Consider the following 21,710-nt stretch of genomic DNA (forward strand, 5'->3'; position numbering starts at 1 on the left):
GGAAGCCTGCTAGAAAGGTGGCCTGAAATAGTTTGTAAATAAAGCTGGGGGCCTTTCAGCCCCGGACATATAAAACTTCATCCTGAGATCAACTCTACTCCTGCCCCATGCTTTGCCAGGCCCTGAAGGATTCCTGTAGAAGGTGACACAATAATCCATAATAATAGGTTCCTCAGACAGGCCTAAAGTCCTTGTCCTGACCCCTGTCACACACACACACACACACACACACACACACACACACACACACACCCCAGAGGCTGAGGAGCAGTTGCAGCCCGCAACCCCACCCCACTAAGTGGATAGACATTGCGGAGGCTAAGCTGAGCTGTCCTCCATCCTATGTCACGTTCTCGGCAGGCCTCTGATGGTTTGAACCTGGCGCTGGGACTCACAAGAATCATCCCTCATTCCTGACCTGGTCCCAGATCATCATCCTACAAGGAGCATGCCTGGGTGGCATGAGGAAGGGAGTACTGAGGGGGTGCGGAAGGGACCCTAGGCAGCCAGTCATGGAAGTAGAGCACTGACAAGGCAGGTGCAGTTGGCTGACCGCTACCTTCAGAGTCCAGTCTATGGGCTCCTTCTCCCCAGACAGACCAGAACTCCTCTGGGTGGCAAGGTAGTGGAAGTCCAGAGGGGCCGAGGCCACACAAGGTCACTCAGAGTAGCAGCTGATGCAGTGTGTCTGTCCTCCCAAGTCCTTTGTGTACCTGCGCTTCCAGGCGGGAAGCAGGACTAGAGAGTCACAGGACTCTATGGAGCTTTGGGGACAATAATCTAGAAAGTTCTGGCCACTGGGCAAAAGGAAGCCAGGACCAGGGAGAGTCCAATTTCCACTCAAGCGTCACAGAAGGGACATGTCACTGTCTATTTAGGGGTCTGGAAGGGAGGTCCCGGCAGCCCCAGCTTCAGCCTGGGTAATACATCCCAATTTTCCCACTGCCCCTTCACACATGCCCTCTGCTTTCTGCAGGAGTCAGCCCAAAACCTTTAGAAGCTCTACACTCTTCAATATAAGTGTCCAGGGTCCCTTACCCACCCCATTGTGTATTCCCGCTTCCCACTAGAGCAGGCTCAGAAAGGAGGCAACGTGGGAAAAAGAAGTATTTAATCTCTGCTCGCCCCTGCTGCCTAAGCGCCACGCCCACACTCTGGAGGGCAAGGAGAGACCTGGCAGTGTCACAGAGTGCCAAGAAGGCTGAGGAATAAAAGGAACGCCAGGAGCAAGGTCCTGGGTGGGGCTGGAAGGGCCAGGGCTTCCCCGCTAAGGCGGTCCCAGATCCACGGCTGGTAGGAGGAGACCTGCAGAAAGATGGGCGGGGCCTCGCTCTTCTTGCAGCCTGGGCCCCAGCTCATCATGCCTACCAGGTACCATGTGCCGTCTAAAGAGCAGACCAAGGGTTCACCAGTTATCTCCTGTAAGGAAGCGGGAGAAATTGAAAGGGTAAGAGAGATGAAGCCATGCCCGAGGGGGACATGACCCCACTCAGGGAGCCAGCCCAGGATGCTTCCCACCAGATTTTTTTCTATATCCTGCCCCCCTAGTATGTACATAGCTGGTAGGTGCTCCTGACCCAATATTTCCTCCTCATAGGACACTCACTCCTCCACACCCCACCCCTGGCCAGTCTCATCCCCATCTTACCCAACCCACCCCCTTTTCGAGTCTCTATCCCCCCTGTCCTCACCTGCGCCTCCATCTTCTCCCCACTCCCTCCCCTCTCCCCAGCCCTCAGCTCTGCCTCCTGCATCCCTCCACCCCTTGGGGCCTTGGTCCTTACATAACAGAACTTTTCCCTGTTGGTGTCCGAGGCGCAGATCATCTGCTGGTTGATGATCCGCACCAGCCATGGGATTCTGGAGAACTTGTGGTAGAAGTGTTCACATCTCCTGCTGTTCAGGATGGAGACTTCCTTCTCCTGAAGGGACCGGAACTGAGGCCACATGCCTGAGGGACAGGTCCCCCCTTTCAGGTTAAGCACTGGCTGTGGCCCACAGCCACCAGCTCTGTCTTGTTTGCATAGGGTCTCTGTGGCTGTGGGTATTTTCCCCTCTGGCCAGCGGGTCTCAAGACTGCCCATATACAGAGACGGCAGAACAAATAGTCCACTCTGACCTCTTGGCTCTGCTGGTCACCTTCCAGGTGCCTGCCAGCGCTCTTGGGGTGGGGGAGGGGAGCCTTTCTTTTCAGTGTTGTCCCTAGAGCCTCTTTCTCACTAAACTTCCCTAGATCCCCACTGGCCCCAGCCCCACCCCCACCCCCAGATCCAGTATTATCTTTCATCGCAGCCAAAAATGTGTCTGAGCTCCTGGAGGACAAGGAATGTTCGATCACTCCTGCAGAGGCCCAGAATGGGCTGTTTAGGAATTGGGTCCTTGAGGATACAGTGCACTGGTGACTCCATAACAGGGGAGGTGGGGAGGTAGATATTTCCAGAACCCATCAGAAAAGTGATCGATCCCTTGGATGGGCATGAGAGGACATGCCTGCCCCGAGGGCCTTGCTCCTACACTGGTCCTGAGACTTCAAGGGCAACAGTGGTTCCCAGAGGCCTAATTGACCATGATATGTTTGTTCACTGGCAAACCCTCAAGGGGGCAGACTTTTCGGAGATGAGAAACCAAGGTGAACGTTCCTGGACCAGTCAGCTCTTTTTAAAAGGTACCCCAGAAATGTCTATCCATGGGGTGCCCCAAGTCCTCTCTCCCCATCATGCCCCTTGGGATAGGGGTGTGGCCCTTACTCACCATCAACCTTGGGATATCCCCAGCCTGTCACAGTGCAGAGAGAACTGTCCTCCACCACAAATTCCAGGTCAGGCAGGCAGATGGGCCACACATATTTGCTGTACTTGAGCCCCCACTGGAGTTTGAGGAGGCCAATGTCATTGGTCCGGCCAACCCAAGACCAGTAGCGCCTGGGTTGGTACCCGCTGTTTATGATGATCTGATGTACCGGCACGTCTGAGCTGGTTCTTGTCTTCTGGTCAATCCATGGACTCCCCACCCTCACAGTATAGTTAACATGGTGGGACCTAGGAAAATGGGGCAAGAGTGCCTTTCATCAGCTCCTGCCCCCAACCCTGCCTCCATACCACTGTGGCCTTCTAAAGCAAACCCAGGCAGGCCACCTCCTACTTCAAGGCCCCCTGAACCTCCCTTCCATGGCAGAGTCCTGCACACACCGTGTGGCCTTCTTCATAGGGTGGAGGAGAAAAATGGAGACTCAAAGAAGAGCCGTGGCCCGCTCAGGGATGTACACTTAGGGGTGGTAGAGTTGGGATGTGGACCCCGTTCCTGCTAGTCAGACTCTGGGTTTTTAACCCTATGTTGCACCTTGGAAGATAACAGATCCCCTATGTATTGACCGTGGCCTGGATCTCAAGCCACCTTCCATCTCTTGAAGTCACTTATGTCAACCTGGAGCGTGCCTTCACTGGTCAGTCCTCAAGGGAAACACAGGTGCTACGCTCAGGAACTCCCGGGTCCCCAGGACACAGGCACACCTACCCTTTTGTCCTCAACTCAATTTCTGTCCATCTTCTTGTCTCTAACCCACTTGAAGGGTTCTAAGCCTCTCAGTGGAACTATAGAAACTATTGGCTGACAGAAGGAGAGAGAGAATAATGGGAAGCAAAGAGGATGGAATAAAGACCTAGGCTCCGCCCCTATGAAGATGTAGGCTCCTCCCCTATGAAGACCTAGGCTCCTCCCATATGAAGACCTAGGCTCCTCCCCTATGAAGACCTAGGCTCCTCCCATATCAAGACCTAGGTTCCTCCCATATGAAGACCTATGCTCCTCCCATATGAAGACCTAGGCTCCTCCCATATGAAGACCTAGGCTCCTCCCCTATGAAGACCTAGGCTCCTCTCCTATGGAATGACATTTGGGACTGAAGGGAAAGTAAAAGGGTACAGTAGGGTGGGTACACGCTGAAGGCTGAGCCCCAGGAAAGGAACCTGTGAGACTCAACCCTTGCTCAGTGTGAGGGTACGGCTGGGCTGGCTCTGTGGGCTCCACACAAGACACAATTGCCACTTGACCCGTCCCCTGGAAGACTGACTGTGTCCCTGGCATTCCAAATGCCTTTCCACCCACCCACCCGGGGCCCCAACTCACTGGGTCAAGCAGTGGGCCACAGTCAGCACCCACTGGGAAGCAATAAGGATGCCAGCACAGATGTGTGTGCCGTTAGACTGCACACTGACCATCCACGGCCACCGCCGAGTCATGGCTTCTGGGTCCCTGAGAGTAGGGTCTGGCTCGTGGGAGTAGCCACAGACTAAAGAGGAAGAAAAAAAGCTTGATGAAGGATGGCTCTGTCCCTGTTCCCCCCACCCTCCAGCCTCTCCAGCCACCCACCCACGCCTACCCAATCTTTTCCACTGGTCACTATGAAATGATGTTATTCACCTATGGACACCCCGGATTCATAAAAGCCCAGTGTTTTCCATCCTATTTCCTTGTTCCTACAGCTTGGGTCCTGGAACTCCCCGATGGCTAGCCTAGGCCATGACTTAGCCAGAACCTTCACAAATGCACCTGTATTTTTTTCTATCTGGTTGCAGACTGCTGCCCCTACTTGACCCAATGTCGACCTCTGCCCCTTCTCTGGGAATCCCCTCTTGTGATTTATGGAGTCTAAGATAGATGACCTGACAGTAAAATAGTAAAACTCGGGAGATCCAGCCTTAAGCTTTATCACACACCTGTCTGCCAAAAGCTACGTGTTTGTGATACCAGATGCTACCAAGTGCTGGTGAGAATTCTAGGCCATGATGCACCCTCCTGCAGAGGGGACTGCCAACTGCTGAGGGCACCTTGGAAAAAGCTTTGAAAACTGAAGATGGAGACTAGAGAGATGTCTCAGTTGTTAAGAGCACTTGGCTGCGCCGGTTGGTGATGGGCACGCCTTTAATCCAAACAGTCGGGAGGCAGAGGCAGGCAGATCTCTATGAAACTGAGGCCAGCCTGGTCTGCAAAGCGAGTCCAGGGCAGCCTGGGCTACAGAGAGAAACCCTGTCTCGAAAAACAAACAACAAAAAAGAGCACTAGCTACTCTTCTGAGGTGGAGGAGTTGGGCTCCCAGCATGCACATGGTGGTCTACAACCAGTTTGGGGGGATCTAGTGTCCTCTTCTGGCCTTCAGAGGTACCAGGCACATAAGTAGTGCACAGACATGCATACTGGCAAAACACTATATGCATAAAAATAAAATAAATTAAAAGCCCATACCTAGCTTCCCAGTTATTTCCACTCAAGTATTTTCTAAACAAATCAGTAAATTGTGAAACCAAGTAAATGGGCCCTGGCCAGAATATTTACGTATTTGTTTATATGATACTCAGCTAAGAGACTGTCAGACATAGTACACAGAGTACCTGGATGCCTCCTGCTAGACCTTTTGAGGCAGTTAAAGTGATGGCATTGAATGCCAGGATAATAACTATTTCTTATGTGGTTCTTAACTTCAGACCATTGTTCATGTGAAAGTACACTGGCGTACTGGTTAGGTTTAATTGTCAAGTTGACACGCATGGAGCCATCCCTGGTGAATTGTCTAAATCAGATTGGCCTGTGAGTAATTCAGTGGAGGAGGAGGTTGTCTTGGTTATTTTTGCTGTTTTTAATTTTAAATTTATTTGTTTATTTTGGGTTTTTTCTTTATTTATTTTTTCTTTTCTTTTCTTTTTCTTTCTTTCTTTTTTTTTTTTTTTTCAGGGTTTCTCTGTGTAGCCTTGGCTGTCCTGGACTCGCTTTGTAGACCAGGCTGGCCTTGAACTCACGGAGATCCACCTCCCTCTGCCTCCCAGAGTGCTGGGATTACAGGAGTGTGCCACCACGCCAGGCTTTGTCTTGATGCTGAATGGCGCAGCCCTGTGTGGAGAGGAACCGTCCCTAGGCAGGCGGTCCTGGGCTGCATAAGAAAGCTAGATAACCGTGGTCCGGTGAGCTTTCTCCATAGTTTCCGCTTCAGGTTCTTTGCCCTGGCTTTCCTCAGTGATGGCCTGTGACCTGGAAGTGTGAGCAAAATAAAGCTCCCCCGCTCCCAAGTTGCTTTATCACACAAACATGAAGGAAATGAAAATACCAGGTGTATCTCGAAGACACCTCAAGAAGTCTCTCCCAGCCCCCTTGGGGCTGAGCTGTGAGTTCTGGCCCGGGAACCTGAGGCAGGTCAGAGGTGGGCTGCCAGAGAGCCATCGGGCCAGCAGCCAGCTCTGGGCACCTGAACATCACCCTCCAAGTCACCACTCCCTGCTCTGGCTTTGACTTTCTCGCCCCCTATTTATTTACCTCACCTTGGTGGAAGGCCTGTAAGCAAAGGACCCTGAAAGGCAATTGCGGCCAAGGCCCTGGCCCAACCTTCAGCGCTCGACAAACGTCTGTACAGGGGCGTCCCCTTCTTTGGACCCTTGATCCCTCGACCCTTCAGTCTTAGGCATTAAAAAAAAGAAAAAATCCGTACGAGCTCCCTGACCACTCCTGCCCAGTACTCACAGGGGAGCTTGGTGGGTTTCGTGCTAAGAACGCCCGCAGCACTTGTGGTCGTCGTCGGTGGAGTCTGGCCCTGCCGGGGAAGGCGAAGCCTGCCTGAGGGACAGGTGGCTTTGGGGCCACAGGAGACTCTAGGGCCGGTCGGGACTGTGGTGGACAGCGTCCTCGGGGACTCGCCTGCAGCCAAGCAGCCTGAGGAAAGAAGGTCGCGGAGGAGCCGGGTCAGAGGCTGCCAGGGGTGGGCGTGTTGGTGAGGGCGCTGGTGGTGGGGGCGTCGGGGAGGAGCTCACCTGTCGGCTGCCGAGGCAGGAGCAGCAGCAGCAACAGCAACAGCAGGAGAAGGGCGCGGGTGCGGGGGACCCCAGGCACTCGGGGACCCTGAGGGCCTTGCCCACGGACCCCTGCCCAGCACCAGGGCTCCATTGCGCCGCCGCTAGCTTCCTCCACAATGGCGCCCTCCACCGGGCGCCTCAGGACGCTCTGGCGCTCCTCCTTGAGTGGCGCCCCCTGGGTGCCGTTCGCTGGGGTGCTCCTGCAGGCTGTGTCTGCGCCCCTGGCTGGTATCCTTTCTCAATCTTGTGGGCCCTTTCTCTGGGTCACTTTGCCTCACCCCCGCTAATTTCTAAGCTTCGGAGCTATACCACCATCACCATCACCACCACCACCACCACCACCACCACCACCACCACCACCACCACCACCAGCCGCCGCCGCCGCAGCAGCCGCAGCAGCAGCAGCAGCAGCAGCGAGAGGAAGGCCAACCAGCCCTGCCAATCCCCCTACGTCCCTCTGCTGACATCCATTCCTTTGTCTTAAATGTTAACAGCACAGGCCATTGTCCCAGGGCACCGAGATGAAGCCAAGGCAAATGCTCATGTAGGCCAGGCTGGTCTCAAACCCACAGCAATCCTGCCTTGGCCACCCGTGTGCTGGGATGATAGGTGTGAGCCACCAAGCCCGACCTCAATCACAGTTTTTAAAGGCTGCAACGCTTGAAGCTGTGTGCTATCTAGATCCACTTACTAAGAGTAAGGGGGATGTGATGTTATCCCTTGGTCAAGCGCGAGAGCAGGTCACTGTGCTTGGGCATTTGAGGAACATGTTAATGGTTCAGGAACACAGTTAATACATTTTTTAAAAGTAATGTAGAGGGGCTGGAGAGATGGGTCAGAGGTTAAGAGCACTGTCTGCTCTTCCAAAGGTCCTGAGTTTGGTTCTCGGCAACCACATGGTGGCTCACAACCATCTACAATGAGATCTGGTGCCCTCTTCTGGTGGGCAGGCACACATGTGGGCAGAGTGTGTGTAAATAATAAGTAAATAAATCTTTTTTAAAAAAAGTAATGTAGAATACAACTGGAGGCCTTGGTACAAGGATATTGACTTTTTTTTTTTTTTTTTTTTTTTTTGCCTAATATGTCTATTATTAGTGAAAGCAGGATCAAGTTGGAACAGTCTTATTTTTGTCGAGGCCTATTCTCTTGGGAGAGTAGGCAATTTAGTGCTCCAATCCTGGAAAAAAGCAAACTGCGCTGCCTTGTTTCTGACCTCCCAGTAGGGCGAGGGAAACTCCTGCTCTGAGGTGGCCGACCTAAGGTCACTGATGAAGGTAACCGGAGCAGCCCTGGAGCCAGGGTACAGTCACTTCACAAATCTCCAAGCAGACATCCACACCCCTAAGCCCTGCCAGAGACAGAGAAGGATCTGGAGATGCTCCGAGGAAACTTAGGAGTTGGCAGAGACCAGAGGCACCAGAACACAGCTGGTTGAGGTGAGTCTGTGATCTAGCCTTAGAAAGCCTCCTAGAAAGAACTTAGCCCTTACAGGAAGGGCCTCAGGAAATGTTCTCTGAGACACAGGGAAGGGGCCTTGGGAACATGGGAGCTACAGAACTGCGGGGTTCACAGAACAGAGACTTCAAGTCCCAGTCAGCATCAGGCCGGAGAGATGGACTAGTAGTTAGCAGTGCACACTGCTCGTTCAGAGGGCCTGAGTTTGATTCCCAGTAGCCACACTGGGTGGCCCACAACCACTGGGGGGAAATCTGACACTCTCTTGTGCGCGCGCACACACACACACACACACACACACACACACACACACACGTAATATTTTAGAAGAGGAAACTACAGGGAACAACCTCCCAAGGTCACACAACACACCGTGACAGGCTTTATGAGGCGGGTGTTCTAAAGGGCTTTGGTCAAAGTCAAGAATGCGATAACTTCAGGTGGCTCGAAAAGCTCAAGGGCATCTTCATTGAACAACTGGGACCAAAACCCACAGTGGGTCTAGGACCCTTCCCCAAAGTCCCTCTGTCCCCGAAGTCCTGTTCAGCCTCTGGTGTCCACTTCTTGAGAGGAGGGAGAAGTCGCCCCCTAGGAGTGACTTGTTCGAGAAACACAGCTCACAAGAGCCACAGGGAGCCCAAGGACACAAGCAGAATGTAGCCGGTGAGGATCAGTGGGCTCAGGAGGGACGGGACAGCCATGCTGGCAAACCTCAAGTCACCGATATGTCTCTTGATCCAATGGGTGAACTGGGAGGTACTGGTGTAGATGCTCGGGAAATGGCGGCGGCCACAGCCGAAGTTCCAGCTCACCACTCCCATTTGGATCCAGGTTTTGTTCATCTGGCAAACCAGCGAGCTGCCGGAAGTGTCCTGCACGGGAGAGGAAGGGAGGCTCCATGTAGCAGCAACAGCTTCTGCTAGATTAGGTCTTTGTTATCCTCAAGAGTGAGACCTGGCTATGAACCTGCTCCGTGACACAGACATTCTGTACTAAGGTGTAAGCTTGGGACCACACTGGCCTCTGCATTATTTTGCTAGCTGTCTGACTGTTAAGCCGGCCTGCAGCCCAGATGGGCCTCTAAGGTCCAACCGTCTTGCTTACAGAGGAGATCTCAGAAGCACTGGCCACCTCCCCTGCTTGTGTGCACAGACAGGCATATGATGAAGAATAACATTTATATTGTCAAACATCAAAAGGTAACAGTAGGTTCCTTACAATTAATTTTTAAAAAGATTTATTTATTTTATGTATATGAGTATTCCATTTTCATGCACACTGGAAGAGGGAATCAGATTCCATTACAGATGGTTTTGAACCACCATGTGGTTGCTGGGAATTGAACCCGAGTCCTCTGGAAAAGCAGCTAGTGCTCTTAACTGCTGAGGAAACTCTTCAGCTCCCTAAAAATATTTTTATGGACTTGAGTTGTCATCCTGTGATGGAGTCTTCATGTAGGATGTATAGAACCTGTCTCTAACATAAGAAAAAGAAGGGGCAGAGTCTGTCAGTGTTCCTCTGTAACATTTGAAACTTTTATGAAGCAGGAAAGATTTCATATGTATATGAACATACGCAAAAGATTCCCAGGCCATGATGTTCTGAAGGGCACACAAGACAAATAAGGGAAATAATGATAAAGTTCTGCCTAAGGACAAGAGAGGAGACCTTCACTAGAGCACTGAAACACATTTTTAAAAGAAGCTTTAATGGAGCCAGGTGGTAGTGGTGCAAGCCTTTAATCCCAGCACTCAGAGTAACTCAGCAACAAATTTTTTCCCCCAATGGAAAGACAAAAATGGGCCAGGCATGGTGGCGCACGCCTTTAATCCCAGCACTCGGGAGGCAGAGGCAGGTGGATTGCTGTCAGTTTGAGGCTAGCCTGGACTACCAAGCGAGTCTAGGACAGCTAAGGCTACACAGAGAGACCCTGTCTCGAAAAACCAAAAAAAAAAAAAAAGTTACAATGGAAACAGAATTTAAATCTTTAATTAAATGTAGACACGTAGAGTGCTGTGTATTGCAAAGGCCATATAGTATGTGGCCTAAACATCACAAGTCTTAGGTAGGGACTGAAAAACGTTTTAACATCAAATGAGAGAAGAAAAATAAATTATACGTTAGTATCAATGATCATTTGTCACTGAACATTAGGCTCAAATACTTGAAAGGGAATTAGGAGGGTAACTCATGTATTAGAAAGCAAAGGAGTCATTGACTTGTAAAATGAATTTGGGGGTGGGGTGGGGGTGGGGACACAATTAACTTGTGGTTTGAGTAAGAATAGAGAACCTATAACCAGAGAAAAATGTTCTCTCCCAGAACCTTATGACTGCTTATAACTCTATTTCTAAGAAAATGCAAATGGTTTAAACTAATTCAGAAAGCGATAGCAGGCCAGTGAGGTAAAGCCACTTGCAACCAAGCCTGATGACCCGAGTTCAATCCCTGGGACCAACACAGTGGAAGGAGAGAACCAACTCCCGCAAGTTGTTCTCTGTGCCCAATAGCATCCACGCACCTCACCCCCACACATAAAAATAAATAGTAAATGTAATTTTAAAATGTAAGGTTGAAGAGTGATGGGCAATCTCACTGATCCAATAGCTATGTGTGAAACAGCTTAAAATATTGTCTGAGAACAACCTCTCATAGAAAACATGTCTATGTCCTTGTGGCAGCTTCAATCCAACCTTCAAAGAGAAGGTAATTTCTGCCACTTCAAATGCTCCAAAACATGAACAAATTATTTCCCAAGAGAAGCAAGCATATGTAGTTAATTTAACAAAGGGAGTGACTTCCTCTAAACAGCTTTTTAAAAAAGATTTAAAAAAAATTTTACTACTACTATTAGTAAGTAGTAGCAGTAGTCGTTTTACTTTGATTTTTCCAAGACAGGGTTTTTCTGTATAACTGCCCTGGCTGTCCTAGAACTCTGTAGACCAGACTGGCCTTGAACTCACAGAGACCCACCTACCTCTGCCTCCTGAGTGCTGGGATTAAAGGCATGCACCACCACGCCTAACAAGATTTATTTATTTTACTTTATGTACATGAGCGTTTTGCTTGCATGTATGCCTAGCCTTTATGGGGGGTAAAAAAGGGCTATACAGTTTTAATCTACATAACTGGTTGTTCCCTGGGGCCAGGACCTTTCCTGGACCTGCCTCTACCCTAGAGCCTAGCAGTGTTTGCTGAATGTAAACAAATTAAACTAGCTATTTTTCTAGAATACTGGGAAATCTAGATAATGTTTTCTTAGTGTATAAGAGCAGCTAAGTTGCTAGACTCAGTGGTGCATGTTTGTAATCCCAGCACGCAGGGAGGCAGAGGCAGGCGGATCTTTGTGAGTTCAAGGTCAGCCTGGTCTACAAATCAAATCCAGGTCGGCCAAGCCTACACAGAGAAACCCTGTCTTGAAAAAACTTAAAAAAAAAAAAAAAAAAAGAGCAGCTAAGTTAAAGCCAGAGCCTACATTGTGGGTAACCCTCCCATAATCCTTTGATGCATTCATTTATTTTCACAGACATTCTGTGAGGTACTAAAGCTACTTTTTGGTTATATAAGCTTTCGATCTCAGAGCTACTTATCTTTTTACTTGTAAACAAAGTGTTTCCATATGAAGAGCTCTGTTGTCTCCCAAAAAGAGTTCTATCTTTTAAATTCAGGAGAATCAGGGCTTAAGAGAAAAAAATTGAAACCTATTATCTACAAGTGATGAGTCTGGGGTTTGGGGAGACTGCTCAGCCATTAGGAGCACTTGCTGCTCTTGCAGAGGACCCAGGTTCCCAGTGTCCATCTGTAACACCACTTCCAGAGATATAATGCCCTCTTCTGGGCTTTACAAGGCCCAGGCGTGCACATACTACATAGCTATATATGCAGGCAAAACACCTACACACAGAAAATAAAGTGTTTTAAATAAGAAAATGATGAATGCATCTCAAAAGCAATATTGATTAGAAGCAGCAAGTAGCTAAAGCTTACAGAATGATGGCACTTTCGGCAAAACCGTCTGCAGTGCCTGACCCAGAGCTGTAGGCATGTGGCTAGCACTCAGGAGCAAGCCAGACAGTGGTGGCACACGCCTTTAATCCCAGCACTCGGGAGGCAGAGGCAGGTGGATTGCTGTGAGTTGGAGGCCAGCCTGGTCTACAAAGTAAGTCCAGGACAGCCAAGGCCACACAGAGAGACCCTGTCTCCCTGTCTCGGAAAAGCAAAATAATAATAATAATAATAATAATAATAATAATAATAATAATAATAATAATAATAATAATAATAATGGCTTGCAGAACCGGGCACGGGTGATGAGACTTTAATTCCACACCTTCAGCATGCAGAGGCAGGTAGATCAAGGCAAATGTGCCTAGCTAAATGGTGCGTTCCAGGCCATATAGTGAGATCTGCTCTAAAAACTGAAAATAAAAAAAAACATAAAGAACTGTCCATGGGCAGGGACACAGAGAAAACATTTTGCCCCTGCAGTGGCTTCAGTGAGAACGGCTCACATAGGCTCATGTGAGGAAGCGTGTTTTGGGGCCAGTATTGAGGTTTCAGACGCCCTCCCACCATCCTCTGCTTCCTGTTTGGGATTCCAGATGTGAGCGCTCAACAGCTGCTCCAAAGACAGGCCTGCTGGCCTACCGCCACGTTGTCCACGGTGATGGTGATGGACTATCAATCATCCTTCCTGAACCATCAGCCCCAAATAAACTCTTTCTTCTATAAGTTGCCCTGGTCATGGTGTTTTAGCATAGTCCTAGATAACTAATACAACTCCTTTTTCTTCTCTTTTTTTCTTTTTTAAAAATTTATTTTATTTTTATCCTATGTGCATGGTGTTATGCCTGCATGCATGTCTGTAGGAGGGTGTCAGATCTTGGAGTCACAGACAGTTGTGAGCTGCCATGTGGGTGCTGGGAATTGAACCTGGGTCCTTTGGAAGAGCAGTCAGCGCTCCTAACCGCTGAGCCATCTTTCCAGCCCCCTCCTTGCCCCCCCCCATACAGGAAAACAGAAGCTCAGACTTTTGCACTGGGTCTCTGATGGCCACATGTAATGGAAAGCTAAGCGCCCAGAACTGAGGATGACTTGCGCCTTCAATGCCAGCACTCGGGAGGCAGAGGCAGGTGGGTCTCTGTGGGTTTGAGGCCAGCCTGGTCTACACAGTGAGTTCCAGGACAATCAGGGCGATGCGGTGTGACACCCATACTCCCCTGCTCCCCAGCCCCTTCTGCACATTCCACACCTGACAAGTGTCCAGGCCCCACTCTGAGCTTGTGCACAGCATGTCATCCCCAATGAATTTCTTCTGGTTATCCGTCAGGAGGAACTGGTAACGGTGGTTGCAGATTTCATTGTCCACTACCCTGACAGCCAAGCCCTGGAGACTGTAGGGAGTCTTTGGGGCCCCTGTAGAGAGAAAGATCTAGTTCTGACCTCAGCTTTAGAACCAATTATCAACTCAGAGGCATTTGTATTTGAGCACAAGAGAGCCAGGGTCATCTGAGGTGTACAGTCATAAAAGCTGCAGTTTGCAACCTGACTTTCAAAAGTGTTCCCCCACTCAATAAGAAAGTTAAGTCAAGAACCAAAGATGGCACACGCCGTTAAGCCAAAGTCTCCCAAAAAGCTTGAAGTAAAAGGACTTGGTGTAGGATTTAACCTGACTTTGGGGGTTGGTGAGATGGCTTAGCAGGGACCTCAAGCCTGATGACCTGAGCTTGATCCCCAGACCTATATGGTAGAAAGAGAGAACCAACTCCTTCATGGTTGTCCTCTGACCTCCAAGTACACACTGTAGCACATGTATGCCGCCTCCCTAGACAGACAGACAGACAGACAGACAGACAGACAGACAGACAGACAGACAGGTCTTTTAACTCTGGAAGCTGAGGTCCTCACAGGCCACTTGTCTCTCTTATACTCAAACACTGTGTGTATCTTTAAGCTCAGGAAATGCTTGCAAGTGACAGTAAATGAAGTGACTGAGTGACCCCAGGACAGTGTTGTGCAGAGACAGGGGCCTTGAGACCTCTGCTCCGGCCTCACTCACCTTTAGTCTTTTCTTGTCCCCACCCGATGACCCAGCACATGGTGCCAACAGCTGGCTTGAAATTGACGGTGGGGAGACAGATCGGCTGGATGAGGGGGGACCAGAGAACGGGGTACTTGAGCTTCAGGATGGCGATGTCGTGAGACATGTGGTTGATGAATTTCTCATGAATCACAATGCTGGTGACCATGAGCGCCGAGGAGCTGTTATCTGGAAGGTTCTGGACTCCCACCTTCACAGTGTAGTTAGCCGGGTTCTTGGATCTGCAGGCCCAGAGAAGAGTCAGATTGCCAGCAGTAAGGCCAGGGATGACTAGCGAGGTAGGGTTCTAAGCACTAGGCTGCCTAGGGTCATGTCCTCCACTCCCAGATCCCCAGATTCGCCAGGACCCCTTCCCCCGCCCCACCCCCACCCCCACCCATGCCTGAAAACAAAGACCCTAGATCAAGATGCCCCAGGCTGACCTTTGTAAGCAGTGTGCAGCTGTGAGAATCCATTGGTGGTGGATGAGGGAACCGCTGCAGACATACACTCCCAGAAAAAGAATGCTCACCTGCCACGGCCACTTGCCAACCTCCACCACCTTTCCATTTACCACCTTGCAAGATATGTTGGTTTGACCACAGGACCAGAACCAGGGCCCTGAGGAAAGAGGTGGAGAAAAGGAGCCCTCATCCCACAGGCTATGGCAGACTGTCAAAGCATCTTTCAGCCCTGTCCCCAGCAGCCACTGCCATTTGCTCAAGCTGGGAGGGACTGAAGCTACCACCTCAAAACTCACAACCACAGACCCAGAGGCAGCAGGTGGCCTTGTTATAAAGAAAGCCCCAGACAACGGAGACCAGACAACTTGTCTTTGCTGTGGCTAGGAGCAGTTACCCCAGGGCCCATTCTTGCCTATAGCTTATACAGATGACTCAGGGCAGTAAAGGAGGACAGAGCCACTAGAAGGGTGAGATAGTCACGAGCAAGTGATGGGGCCTGGTGTTCAAGACTCCTGTTGGTTGTATCTAAAAATACATAGTCTCTCTTTTTTTAAAAAAAGATTTATTTATTTATTTATTATGTATACAGCACTCTGGAGGGCACCAGATCTCATTATAGATGGTTATGAGCCACCATGTGGGTGCTGGGAATTGAACTCAGGACCTTTGGCAGAGAAGTAAGTACCCTTAACCTCTGAGCCATCTCTTCAGCCCCTTCATTATTTGAGGCAGGGTTTCTTTATATAGTCCTGGCTGTCCTAGAATTCACTCTGTAGACCTGGCTGGCCTTGAACTCACAAGAGTTCCACCTTCCACCTTCCAATCACTGGGATTAAAGGTGTGCACCACTACTGCCCAGCTATCAACTTCTTTCTTCTTCTTTCTTCTTTCTTCTTCTCCTCCTCCTTCTTCTCCTTCTTTTCTTTTCTTTTCTTCTTCTTCTCCTCTCTCTCTCTCTCTCTCTCTCTCTCTCTCTCCCTCTCCCTCTCCCTCTCCCTCTCCCTCTCTCTCTCCCTCTCTCTCTGAAAGTGATGTTTATTGTACAACTACAGCCTACAGCCATAGCTCATACCCAGGAGACAGAAGAGCTTGCCCACCTCTCCCTGGCCTCAAGAACAGGGAGGCAGGATAAGAGCTTGCACTGAACTGGAGATTAGATTGAGATTTTATTTAGTTTTGCATGTTAATTATTTTGTTCTATTTTTAAACATGCGGTGTTTTGTTTGTTTGCATGTCTACACATCATGGCATGGAAGTGGCACCTGAGACTCTGAGGTTCCATCCGCTCCCTCCTGGAAGCCAGCATTGCCTAGACTAGCCAGGTGAGAGAAGTGTGCACTTCCAGTGCAATGCAAGGAACAAGGAATGACACCAGTCCCTGCCCTTTTTTTTTTTTTTAAGACATAGTCTCATGTACCCTAGGCTAGCCAGCCAAAGTACCCAAGGGTGATGATATAATCCTGATCTCCCTTTATCTCCCAAGTGCTGGGATTACTGATGTGTGCCCTCATCACCAGTGAGAGTGAGGTTTTGCTTTTGTCATTAAATGGGACCAGCCTGGGTTGGTATTTCATAATAAATCTTCATGAGGTTTCCAAAAACTAATAACTGAATAGTACAAAAGAGAAGAAGGGGGTTAATTATTCTGTAAATGAGGGTTCCAGAACAAGATTAAAGAGCATGACATGGGCATGGTAATGTGCACCTTTAATCCCAGCAGTTAGGAGGCAAAGGCCGGAAGACCTCTGTGATTTCAAGGCCAGCTGGGGCTACATAGCGTAACCCTGCCAAGATAGGAAGGAGGGGACGCTGATGTCATCTTCTGCCCATTTCGGCTGTTGAAGGAGCTATCACATGTGGTCACCGAGCTCCTCAAATAGGAGGAAGTGGACCTACTGTACACCATCACAAGCTGCCATGATGTAGAGACTGTTTCCCTCAGCAGGACATCATGCAGTGCGGAGCAGTGTCAGGACCCAATAGCGACAGCCAAGGCAGATCTGGGGGGCTGTGTGGGATTGGTGGTGGTTGTGGGGAGTGGCGGGGGCGGAGGGGGGGGCGAGAACGACAGATAACACTATAATACATTACACATGCATTATATATACATTAGCAGAGACATCAACAAGGTCCTCCCTGGTTGAAATCACGGGGAGTGATATTGGGGGGGGCGTTAACTGTAAGAGGAGGGGTCTAGAGTTGGAGAGACGGCTCCGTGGGTAAGGCCTGGGTGTGCAAGTTTGCATTCGCAAGCAGCTGTGGCAGTAGAGTTGTGGAACCCCGTGCTTGGGGGCAGAGACAGGTAGATCCTAGGACCACTTCCGTCAGCCATTCTGGCAGAAATGATGAGTTCCAACTGGTCATGTAAGACCTTGTCTCAAAAAACTATGGTGGGGAAGTGACAGAAAAACATCTTGAGTCGGGCGTGGTGGTGGCGCACGCCTTTAATCCCAGCACTCGGGAGGCAGAGGCAGGCAGGTAGCTGTGAGTTTGAGGCCAGCCTGGTCTACAAAGTGAGTCCAGGACAGCCAAGGCTACACAGAGAGACCCTGTCTCAAAAAACCAAAAAATAAAAAATAAAAATAAAATAAAAAAAGAAAAGAAAAAGCTCTCTATGTCAACCTCTAGCCCGCACATGCTCAAACGTGCACACACAGAGGTGAGGTCTGGTTGTGGGGGGGTGGGGGGTGGTCTTTAGATCACAGAGGACACATCCTCAAAGGAAACTAGGACCCCACCCAGCCTGTCTCTGCTCTCTGACTGTTAAAGCGCCCACTCGCAGGCAGGCTGTAGCTGTCTTCAATTACAGCTGTCCATCCCTGACCTTCCCCCCATGTGACAATTCTTTAGACTTTTAATTTTGAAAACTGTCAACTAAGTGTACCTTTCTGTGTCATTTGAAGCCCATCTCGGGCGTTTTCATGTAACAACACAAAGCTAGGGCAAAGGCCATGATGTTTGAGTTCGTTCCTACCATGTGTGCCCGGCCCCTGCTACTATATAAGAGGTAAACAGCCTGTTCCCTTGCCATAGACTCCGGTGGGCAGAGTGCTTTTACTTTCAACTACAGGCCTTTCACAGGGATCCACAAGCACTGTACAAAACCCCAAGTCTCCACTGCTCAACTCATGTCTACACATCCTATCTCCTATTGCTTTTTCCCCACCCCCCACCCCAGAGAGCCACATTCCTGAACTTTCCCATACACTGTGGTGTGTCCATGGCTATCTTTTGCTGCAGCTGCTGCTGCTTCTTCATGGCCACTGTGGTGGGTTTTAATGAGAATGGGCCATCACCGGCTGCTCTTTTCTGTAGTTGGTAAATGGTTAAGAAGGATTCAGAGGTGTGGCCTTGTTGGAGGAGTGGGCTTTGAGGTTTCAAAAGCCCACACTAGGCCCAGACTCTGCCAGCAACTTGAGGATCAGAGGTGAGAGCTCTCAGCTACTGCTCCAGCGCCACGCCTGCCTGCCTGTGGCCATGTGTCCCACGGTGATGGTCACAGGCTAACCCTGTGAAACTGAAAGCAAGCCTTCGAAATAAATACTTCCATATATGTATATATATATATATATATATATATATATATATATATATATATGATACATAGTATATATTATATATATGTAATTTTATTTTATGTGCATTGTTGTAAGAGTGTCAGACAGTTGGTGAGCTGCCATGTGGGTGCTAGGAATTGAATCCAGATCCTTTAGACGAGCAGACAGTGCTCCTAACCACTGAACCGTCTCTCCAGGCCCCTAAATGCTTCCTTTTATAAGTTGCCCTGGTCACGAGTGTTCCATCACAGCAATAAAACAGCAACTAAGACCTTTTTTGTTGCTGAGTCTGGTCAATCCCAACCAAGGCTGTTCAGTGTTAGTGGTCAGGAGAGGGCTTGAGATGTCTGCCCTTTCCTTCCCCATAAAGCTGAAAGCTCAGAGAGTGCCATGGGTCTGTGAAAAGGGCATCACGGTGCTTACAGTGACAACTCTGGGGGCGAGGATCGCCTTCTCCTCAGAGCTCCCCACCCTCTGTAAAATCCTTTTGTCTCAAAGAACAGCTCTTTCCAGATCTTGTGTGCAAGACGGTGACCCCAGATTTTCCTCTAAACCTTACATAGGACTCATGGGACTCAGCCTCGAGATGCTGACACCAGGTACCAGCACCAAGTGGAGCACCATGGGCTGTTTTTAAGATATCTATTTTTAAACTCTATGTATTTACGTGTGTGTGTGTGTGTGTGTGTGTGTGTGTGTGTGTGTAAGTGTGTGTGTGTGTCTCTATGTGTAGATATGTACGTGTGAATGCAGGTGCAGAAGCCTCTGGAGCTAGGTTCATAGGTAGGTGTGAGCTGCCTCAGATGTGGGCACTGGGAATCAGACTTGGGTCCCCTGGAAGAACAGTACACTCTTGTGCCATGGCGCCATCTCTCCAGCCACGATGGGTTATTTGTAGGTGCGGTGCTCTGCAGGTCAACCTTGCCCCAGGCACAAGGTTACCCTTCCACCTGTAGCAGAATCCAGGGACTTACATGGATTCCACCTCAGACTTGGCAACCCTTCCAGAAGACCTAGAAGCTAGGCACCACCCCTTGCAAACAGGACCCTGGCAACTCTTTCCTGGATCCAAAGGCGGCCGCCAGGAAGGATGAGTGTTGGCTTTGTGACGCCATTCCTGTAAGGTCAGACCCGACTCCTCCGCCCCCACCCCCATCAGAGAGGCCCAACAGGGAGCTCCCATGCGTGTGCCTACAGCTGCACACACCCTAACCTCTAGGGTAGACATTCACTTGCTCAGTCAGTCACTTATTCAACACCACACGAGTCCGGGAGGGAGGGTGTCACACCGTGATAGAAGAAGACAGGGCCCACGCTGGGGTGGGAGGCGGAATATGTTCCCCTATTCCCACTTACCACTCCAGCTAGCTCTCTGTCAGGCACAAAATGTACAGCCAGCAAGTGACTCAAGGTATGGCTCCTACCACAAAAACTACCTTTCTCGGGAAGGATATCCTCTGCCACCCAAATAGTTTCAACCCCGAAGGGTCTACTGGAAACTGTTTTTTGAGTCCTGGTTGTGCCAGTCACAAACCACTAAAGCTGGACCGGTGTGGAACAGAGGCCCCATCACACAGCATTGAGGTGTTGATCGCATCATCGGGGAGCTGATGTAGAGTGAGGAACACTCAGACAGCATGGTCATTGTCACAAGCCCTGAGACTCCCCCCCCCCCCCCAGACAAGCTCATCCATTCCATGGATGTTAGATGTTAGTCTGCCTCCCATTTTCACCCTTCATCGGTTTGTGGTCACCCAGAACACCGGAGCTGGTCCCACTAGGTATGGGTCCCGTGGGTCATGAATGGTCACAGCGCATACCCATCCCATCAGTCCTACGGATGTACCCATCTCAGTACTGACAGAAGCCCTGCAGGCTGTCAGATCCCTCCTGGCCTCTGTCCACACCCTACCTTCGACAAACGGCATATTATCGAATCTGGCAGAGGGGAGTGACGGTGGGAGAAGACCCTGAGGATCCACTGAGCCACACGCCATGGCAAGGACACAACCAGCCCTTACCACTCCTTAGAACAAGATGGGGCGTCTCCGTGGTGCGAGGATTCTAGAACTCAGGTGTTTACTCACCCTGCTGAGGCAGCCTCGAGGGCCTGCTATGGCCATGAGGGGAGGCTGTTGGACAACTCCCCTGAACGATGCTTTGCGGGTCTCAGCTCTGAGCCTGTAGCCATGTCTGGTCCATTACAACAGGACCTGTGGCCAGCTGTCAGCAATGTCCCTGTTGATGTCCTCATATCTACCTCTGAACCTGAGACCTTGTCCCTTGTCGGCTCCTGATAGCACCAGGTGTATGGCTTTGTGACAGTGCCTTGGAGTTAGCCTAGGGAACTCCCAATAGTGTTCACCTCAGCCACCTCTACTACTATGGGAACAGAGACAGGACTCCTTTGCAGAGTGTAGACTGCTGTACAATTGGGGACTTACTTCAGGTCCCGGGGAGGGTGAGAGGGGGGGGTCTGGCTGTCAGGCTGCCCAGGGAAGCAGCAACTTGGGCTTCAGTCTTCATCCTTCAACAGAATTAACGGGGTCTAGGGACTCCCCCACCCCTTCCCCTGAGGTATCTTCTTCCCCAAGGATCTGTGTTCCTCACAGCATCCATGACTGCACCCCACCTATGCTGCACTCTGCCACCAGTGGTGGTGAAGGCACAAAATGACACGCTTTTTCACCCGTGGCTGAGGGAGATGAGCTGGTGTGACCATTGTAGTGAGCTATTTAGTGAAGCCACAACCCGAGCATCGCTCCCTAGAAACAACATAGAGCTGGCAGGAGGACAAGACTCTTCACAGGGGGCTGTGTGGACGCCTCCACGAAAACTGCCCACCCGCTGCCTACCCACTGTCCACCTGCTGCCCACCTGCTGGCTCCCTGGCACTGAGCAGTCTAGGCTGCACAGGTGGCTCTGTGGGAAGTCCCATAAACACCCTGACAGAAAGGACTCAGAAATGGAAGTGCACTTGCTGTGTGATGTTCAAAAACAAGAAAATCAAACTCTCAGGGATATGTGGTAAGAAATGCAGGAAATGATGACTCCTACGGTTGGATGCCATGGACACAGCAGGAAAACACAGAAAGGAGAGAGAAAGGGGAGAGAAAATGCTAAAAAAAAAAAAAAAAAAACCAAAAAAACAAAACAAAACAAAAAAGAAACTCGCTGCCTCTGTGGAAAACAATACTTTCTTTTAAGAAAGATTTATGTATGTTTGCCTGAAAGAAACACACACACAGACACACACACACAGACACACACACACACACACACACACACACACACACACACACACACACATGCACCA

At 50.0% G+C, this 21,710-nt stretch overlaps 2 protein-coding genes across 2 annotated transcripts; both read right to left on the reverse strand.

Moving 5' to 3' along the window:
- Window positions 1-1,092: 1,092 nt before the first annotated feature.
- On the reverse strand, window positions 1,093-6,950 carry PRSS50 (serine protease 50). The gene is given in 6 exon segments (XM_084753186.1): window positions 1,093-1,419; window positions 1,785-1,951; window positions 2,752-3,038; window positions 4,126-4,288; window positions 6,508-6,781; window positions 6,784-6,950. Coding segments are annotated over 6 exon segments (1,272 nt in total). The 5' UTR covers window positions 6,928-6,950; the 3' UTR covers window positions 1,093-1,182.
- A 1,765-nt stretch (window positions 6,951-8,715) lies between these two features.
- Window positions 8,716-20,456, reverse strand: LOC311580904 (serine protease 46). Its single transcript, XM_084752742.1, has 5 exons — window positions 20,307-20,456; window positions 14,817-14,994; window positions 14,353-14,615; window positions 13,546-13,709; window positions 8,716-9,166 (listed from the first exon to the last, which is right to left on the reverse strand). Exons 1-5 carry the CDS (start codon window positions 20,389-20,391, stop codon window positions 8,912-8,914), a joined length of 945 nt encoding a protein of 314 aa, XP_084608868.1. The 5' UTR covers window positions 20,392-20,456; the 3' UTR covers window positions 8,716-8,911.
- Window positions 20,457-21,710: the final 1,254 nt, after the last annotated feature.

The sequence above is a fragment of the Acomys minous genome (genome assembly GCF_964271855.1).
Source record: "Acomys minous genome assembly, chromosome: 13".
Taxonomy (NCBI): Eukaryota; Metazoa; Chordata; class Mammalia; order Rodentia; family Muridae; genus Acomys; species Acomys minous.

Excerpts from the sequence above, each read along its gene's own strand:
- LOC311580904 (XM_084752742.1), bottom strand. The coding sequence starts at position 20,391 with ATGGCGTGTGGCTCAGTGGATCCTCAGGGTCTTCTCCCACCGTCACTC. Across the intron at positions 14,995-20,306 it reads TAATATGCCGTTTGTCGAAG|GGCCCTGGTTCTGGTCCTGT; the intron begins GTAGGGTGTGGA and ends CTCTTTCCTCAG. Across the intron at positions 13,710-14,352 it reads GGGACAAGAAAAGACTAAAG|GGGCCCCAAAGACTCCCTAC; the intron begins GTGAGTGAGGCC and ends TTCTCTCTACAG.